General features: G+C 48.6%; 1 protein-coding gene across 1 annotated transcript in view; it reads right to left on the reverse strand.

The window, feature by feature from the left end:
* The window catches only part of LOC141165457 (alpha-N-acetylneuraminide alpha-2,8-sialyltransferase-like), a 525,828-nt gene extending 518,623 nt beyond the window's left edge, over positions 1 to 7,205 (reverse strand). Inside the window, exon 1 of the mRNA XM_073651054.1 lies at positions 6,940 to 7,205. Within this exon, the coding sequence (XP_073507155.1) occupies positions 6,940 to 7,037 (98 nt within the window). The 5' untranslated portion in view covers positions 7,038 to 7,205. The remainder of the gene's footprint in view (positions 1 to 6,939) is intronic.
* Between the last annotated feature and the right edge of the window lie 244 nt (positions 7,206 to 7,449).

A 7,449-nucleotide genomic window follows, 5' to 3' on the forward strand; every position in this document is an offset into this window, starting at 1 on the left:
TACTCAGATAGTGAAACGATCAAACACTGGCCACACCTGGACCAGGGGCAATGTTCAGGCATTGGCCACATCAGGATCAGGGGACTTCGGGAACAGCACTGGCTGTACCAGGACCCAGGACAATGTTCAGGAAACTGACCACATCAGGACCAGGGGACTTTGGTAACATGACTGGCCACACCAGGACCAGGGGACAATGTTCGAGGCTCTAAAGACAAAGAATATGACGGCACTTCCACTACAAGAAATAGGTGTGAACAGGTGCTTACTAAGAGGGGCTACCTCAATGTACAATGAACAAACAAAGTAGCACTCTGTAATGCTGAGTATTGTAAGGCAGTGCTAGTCATCATAATGGGGGATACTCGCTGCACCGGGTAAATTAAGCACACGTGCAATGTCCTTCCGGTATTTTCTCAATACAGCAGTTTATTATATTATCATAAACCGCCTATCACACAGTCCTTCTTAGTTTATCACCGGCATGTTTACACACTTCAAACACCGGGAGTATCTCAAGTAGCAGACAGGCCCAATTGGCCCAGGTTACAGCCTTCAGCAAGGTAATACTATAGCAATGTCTATATAAGTGTCCATATAACAAAGTGTATTACCTTTGCCGGGTTTAGCTGCTGCAGTCCATTACTCCGCCACCACTGTGGCTTTGCGGCTTCCCAGGTAGGGGTCTTCAGCCGTCGTTCCTTCAAAGGCCACTGACATCCACACAGGATCCAGGCTTTGCCTTTCAGGACTCTTCATCAAGCCTCTGCCTTCCAAGGCCACTAGCATCCACACAGGATCCAGTCTCGACCTTTCAGGTTGCCAGGCTTCACTCGGCCTCACTAGGCCTCACACGGTGGGTGTCCCACCCACCTGGGGAACAGGCCTTACGACTCTCTCACAGAACACACCTGTCTCCCATCAAGCAGGGGTTATATATGCATCCCGTGCACACACACACACACACACACACACACACACACCCTTGCTGATGTCACAGTCATGTGATGAGACAGACATTCTGTGCGCGCAAGACCTGTGCTATGTCACAGTCATGTGACCAGTCACCTGAGGGGGAAGGTACATGGTCAGGTAAAACACATCCTGGACCATTACCGTAATGCCAGCAAGTCGCTGCATTACATATCCCCCCCCCCGTTCAAACTTGTGGGGTTGAACACATAATATACACAATCACTATAACCCCCAGGTCACATAGAGACCATGTACTTTACAATTGTGCTACTCAGCCCCTGGAACATTAGTCAACGACATTAGCCCATTCCTTAGGGACCTACCATTTGTCACTCTCACTGACTTCGTCAGGTCACCTTTCCGGGTCGTAACCTTGTCAGGTCTCCCCCGCTCCCAGCGGTCAGTCGTAACCTTATCAGGACTCCACCGCTCCCAGCGGTCAGTCGTACAGAGATGTGACTCACATGCCCTGGTATCTAAGGTCCGGTTCGACTCCGTACTGTCCCGTCCTCTATTGGGTCGTTTGTATGGGCTGCTCAAACCTGAGTTACTGGAGGTCTCAATACCTCTAAACCCACGCCCACTACTCTCAGGACATCTTGAAAGGTCCCTAACTCCAGCTATAGCTGTTCTGTTATTTAGGGGGCCCTTTCTCTGTCTGGTCTCATAATTTCTAGACGGCTGCCATCTTCTGCTACTCAGATGATGCTGTCTATCCACTCGCAGTCTAGCGAGATTCAACTGTTCTACCTCTTGCAGGTAGGTCACTCGGTACTCCAACAGCATGCGCATATATCCCAGGCTTTCTTCTGTTCCTACAGCGGAGAATGATACCATGCCGTCTTCGTCTGGTATCCAGTCCTGACGATCACGTGGACTGCTTACTTTCACCACACCAGACTTCTTGACCATCATCTGCATGGCTCGACCATTTCTCCCAACGAGCTTCCTCACCAGAACATGAGGCACCCGGATGACCTCTTCACGAATACTGTGAGCTTTCCTCATCAACTCCAGTTGTCTAACGGCTTGTTCCGTCTTCAACCGGAGAAACCGCTTCGTTCGAATACATCGCCAGTGAATGTCACTTAGGATAGCCACCCTCTTCACTATGACTTCGGTCGTGGACAGGACCACCAGCTGTTTAGCTTCTGAGGTCATGTACACCTTACAGGCTCCCACGGCCTTCTTAAACTCCTCATGCACGGACTCACTGGTGCATTCTTTCCTCAAATCCTTGGGCATATCTACGAGGCACTTGTACCGACACGTTTCGGTCTCATCAGTGGTTTCCAGACAATCAACTAGCTCAGGTTTCAGGGACAACTGACCTCCAGCTTCTTCACCCTGTATGCTTTCCCTGAGTTGACTCACAGCTACAACTTCACGAATTTTCGTCTTGACCACTTTCATCTCATATTTATCTGTGGTTAACACTCTCTTAGCTCTCCTCAGGTCCACCTTCTCATGGTATAAGGGAGTGAGTGCAACGTGTTCGCCTTTTTCCTTCTCCAAGAAGGCCTCGTTCACTGAGTGATACTTTGTCAGGCGACTTTTGAGCCCGGAAACTTCTTCCTCTAGCTCCACCACTCGCCTCTCAGCGGCCCGTCTCTGAAGCTCTTCCTGCTTCAACTGCTCTTCCAGCAGCAGAGCTCTCTCAATAGCCAGTCTCTCACGCTTCTCTTGCGTCCACTGGGTTTGTAACAACTCCTTGAGCTGCTTGATCTCGGCTCCGACATCCACCGAACCCTCCGAGCCCGCATCACTCGAGGAGGTATCTGCTTCATACCTACCATCACCAGCGGTCAACTCCTGGCCCTGGTCTGTGGCTTTTCCGATGGACTCCTCCATCCTCTCTCGCTCAGCTTCCATCTTGCTGACTGTTTCCTTAAGGTACGTCTCCGCCTTCTGGAGAGTATCACAGGACATCTGTAGCTCCTTCACCTGAGCTTCCAGATCTAGGGTCTTTCCCCGGAGATCATCATTCTCCTCACGGGTGTCCTGTAGAGTAGTCTCAACCACTTGGCGCACTTTCTCTGCACCCGCCTTATCCTCCTCTAGTTTTTCCTTCACCTTGAGGAGATCCTCATAATCTCTCTTACTCTGTTGCAGTTCCCTACTGCGTTCACCACACTCCTTCTTGGAGTCACACAGCTCCTGGTTGAGCTGTTTGCGCAGTCGTTCTAGGATTTGTTCGCGTCCAGAAACACCATCCTGCCGCGCCTCCTTCTCAAGCTTCAACTGCAAAACCTCTTCCTTGATTTTGCGGCGGTCCTCCTTTATTGCGTAGAACATTTCCTTCCACTGGTTAATTTCCGCGTGGCTTTGCTCCACGTCTCGCTGCCAGTTCCTCATAAGCTGGTGTATTTTCTGCTGTTCAGACTCCAGGATCAACTAGTCTGAGGACACATTCCCCAGGTTTTCACATAATTGCTGCACGTCACTCTGACCCTGCTGGCCGATAGGCTCCAGCTCTTGGTCACGACTGGCCGCCTCCTCTTTCAGGGCTGTCAGATCCTTCTGACTCGGTACCGTACCGGAGGTTGCTACTGGCAACGTCACCTCCTCTTCTGCCTCGGAAGGAGGATCCACACTTGAAGCAAAGGCACACAGTACTACATTCTCTTTATTTTCATTTTCAGCCAAGTCTACAGGAGCAACCTTTTTGTGGCCCTTGCACGTCTACGAGAGGGGGACTTTCTCACCTCATCTAGCCCCTCCTTACTGACCTCTCCTTCTACTTTCATAGCGTCAACGTCAGCTACGGGGTCTGTGTCACTCCCCATGGTGTTGTGGACTAACAGGTCACCTCCCACTTTGACGTCACCCCCTTCTACTGGAGCTACCCCATTATCAACGGTCACATTGTCATTTTTAGGAGGAACCAACCCACAACCAGTAAATTTTTTTTGATTTTCTATCCTCCACGCTGTTTTTAACAACCGCCCCTTTTTTAGACTCCGCCCCCTTTTTAACAACCACACCGGCAGGGGAATTTTTACACAAAAAATCAATAATAGTCTTAGGACTCAGTTCACAACAGCTCTTACCACCTCCCCGGGCACTCTGGGACAACACTGGCGCCCCCGGAGAGTTCATAGAATGGACCACTGCCGCCATTCCATATGGTGCCCACAGCTCCTGTGGTTCCTGCACCATGTCCAGTTTCATGTCCAGTAGACGTTTCTCAAATTCCTGCTGTGGTTTTAACAGGCACTTTAATCGCTCTAATCGCTCAATAGCTTCAGACTCAGTTGCTGCTCCCTTCACAGCCATTTTTATCTGCTCCTGCATTTCCTCAGGACACTATTCACACACCGCTCTCCCCGGAAAAATTTGTGGCCCCGCCGAGCCACCGCAAACCAGGTTTTGCGTGCGCGGACAATCATCTCAACCCCGCCGAGTTGCAGCAAAACCGGATTTGAGTGCGACGACAATCTTCGCAACCCCGCCGAGTTGCAGCAAACAACCGGATTTGAGTGCGACGACAATCTTCGCAACCCCACCGAGTTGCAGCAAACAACCGGATTTGAGTGCGACGACAAACTTTGCAACCCCGCCGAGTTGCAGCCAGATGCTTTAATCCACTCTCGTCGTCCTGTGCTGTTGCCCCTAGCAACCGGGCTGCAGTTGCCCCTAGCAACCGGGTTGTCGTTGCCGCTAGCAACCGGGCTGCAGTTGTCCGCATTCTCGAACCATATGTAAGGCAGCCCTAGTTATCATAATGGGGGATACTCGCTGCACCGGGTAAACTAAGCACACGTGCAATGTCCTTCCGGTATTTTCTCAACATAGCAGTTTATTGCATTATCATAAACCGCCTATCACACAGTCCTTCTTAGTTTATCACCGGCTTGTTTACACACTTAACATCCGGAAGTCTCTCAAGTAGCAGACAGGCCCAATTGGCCCAAGTTACAGCCTTCAGCAAGGTAATACTATAGCAATGTCTATATAAGTGTCCATATAACACAGTGTATTACCTTTGCCGGGTTTAGCTGCTGCAGTCCATTAAGCTTGCCACCACTGTGGCTTTGCGGCTTCCCAGGTAGGGGTCTCCAGCCGTCGTTCCCTCAAAGGCCACTGACATCCAATCAGGATCCAGGCTTTGCCTTTCAGGACTCTTCATCAAGCCTCTGCCTTCCAAGGCCACTAACATCCACACAGGATCCAGTCTCGACCTTCCAGGCTGCCAGGCTTCACTCGGCCTCACTAGGCCTCACACGGTCGGTGTCCCACACACACGGGAACAGGCCTTACGCCTCTCTCACAGAACACACCTCTCTCCCATCAAGCAGGGGTTATATATGCATCCCGTGCACACACACACACATACTGACAGGACCTTGCTGATGTCACAGTCATGTGATCAGACAGACATTCTGTGCGCGCAGGACCTGTGCTATGTCACAGTCATGTGACCAGTCACCTGAGGGGGAAGGTACATGGTCAGGTAAAACACATCCTGGACCATTACCGTAATGCCAGCAAGTCACTGCATTACAGTATGTAAATATGAAGAATGAAATATGAATAGCATTACTGCTGTAGAATATAGAAATAAATGAGAAATCTTAGCGCATAAATTGGCCAATTCATGTGTACCTGACAGCCGCGGTAAGGCGTTTCTCGATGTCAGGACCTAACAATGTGAATACCTCTCTAAGGGACATCCGTCTGCTTATGTGTGGGAAAGTAAGATCCTGATGCAATTAAAACCACCTGTGGCATAGGGGTGGAGTGCTCAGTCAAAGCTTAAATCTAGAAACAAAGAAAATGACGGCACTGCATCCCTGACTTGCAAAGATAGCAGAAAATAACCTGTAGGAACTGGTATAAGAGGTAAACAGTAGCCATTCAGCAATTTCACAAACATCAGTTCTAGTGTCAACATTCAGACTCATATGACAATAGTCTATGTGTCTTGACCAACTAAAGAAAAAACACATAAATTCAATAGTCAATATTCAGACAATAGTCTATGTCTCCTGGCCATTCTCTCCGTTTTAGCAGAGGAGCCGGGGATAATGAGCCGCTGCAGCAAGCGGACCCGGAGGTGCATTTCACTCAGTGAGTGACAGAACACTGCTCCTGAGCTCTGGGGCCCGCTCTCTGCAGTGCTTCATTCTCCCTGGCTCCTCTGCTGAGCAGTTGCATGAATTACAGCGGAGAACACTTAGGACAGGTGAGTACTGTATAAGGATTTTTTATTTAATTCTTATTTTTACAGGTGGAGACACCTGGAGTAGAATACTACTCTCAGCATTGTCCTTGCTGGTGCTGATCGCAGCGCTGGCAGGGAACCATGATGAGGACAGCGTTCAGCACCCAGCGCTTGGGAACAGCGCGAGTTGTACCACTGATTCCCAATTGCCAGAGCGTGTGCTCCTGATGTGGCACACGTGTGCCACACATGGACACACGGACAAGGATATCTCCGATACGGGTTTTTCCGATACCGGAAATGTCCGGACGTGTGATACCGTCCTTCCTCTGTATGTTGTTCCTTGTTTCTTTCTGTCTCTCTGTTTCTTTCTCTATCTTACTTTGTCTCTTTCTTTTTTGCGTCTTCCCTTTCCTTCTCTCTCTGTTGCTCTTTCTGTCTGTCTGACTTATAGTTTTTTTTACTTTCTTGGCCGTTCTCTTTCTCTGTTTTTCTCTTTGTGTCTTTCTTTTTCTCTTTTTTTCTCTCTCCTTTTCTTTCTCATTCTGTCTCTCACTGTTTTTCTCTCTCCTCTCACTTTATCTCTTCTTTCCTTTTCAGATTCTATTTTTTCTTTTTTCCTCTCTATATGCCTCTTTCTTTCACTCTCTATTTTTCTCTCTCCTTGCATTTCTAATACTTTCTTTTTCTGTTTCTGTCTTTCATTCTCTCTCTCACTGCCTTTTTCTCTCTTTTTTTTTCTCTTTCTACCTCCCTTTCTCACACACATTTTCTCATGTACCCCATTACTAGTGACTTACCGCTGAGCGCTCTGTACCCGATGCTGTAGGTACTGGTAGAAGCTGTAGCAGGTCAGTACCACCATCAGTATGAGGACAAGATGCCAGCGCCGTGCCATGATTTGAGCCTGCAGGCTCTCCAGTCGTTAAGCAGGATACTGTCTTAATGTTCACAGCAGAACAGATAAATACCTGGAGAAGGTGTGTCCTACCTGTGCCAGGGGATGTAAGCACACAGTTTACAGAACTTCAGGGAAAGAGTCTGCTCAGCCATCTGTGTACATATAGTTCTACATACAGGGCTACATACATGTGTACATTCAGATGTATATATTGAGGTACATATAGATATACACTGCTCAAAAAAATAGAGGGAACACTCAAATAACACATCCTAGATCTGAATGAATGAAATATTCTCATTGAATACTTTGTTCTGTACAAAGCTGAATGTGCTGACACCAAAATCACACAAAAATCATCAATGGAAATCACATTTATTAACCAATGGAGGCCTGGATTTGGAGTCAC

This window comes from Phyllobates terribilis, unplaced genomic scaffold, assembly GCF_046119375.1.
Source record: "Phyllobates terribilis strain yellow unplaced genomic scaffold, ASM4611937v1 Scaffold_11__3_contigs__length_659146591, whole genome shotgun sequence".
Lineage (NCBI taxonomy): Eukaryota > Metazoa > Chordata > Amphibia > Anura > Dendrobatidae > Phyllobates > Phyllobates terribilis.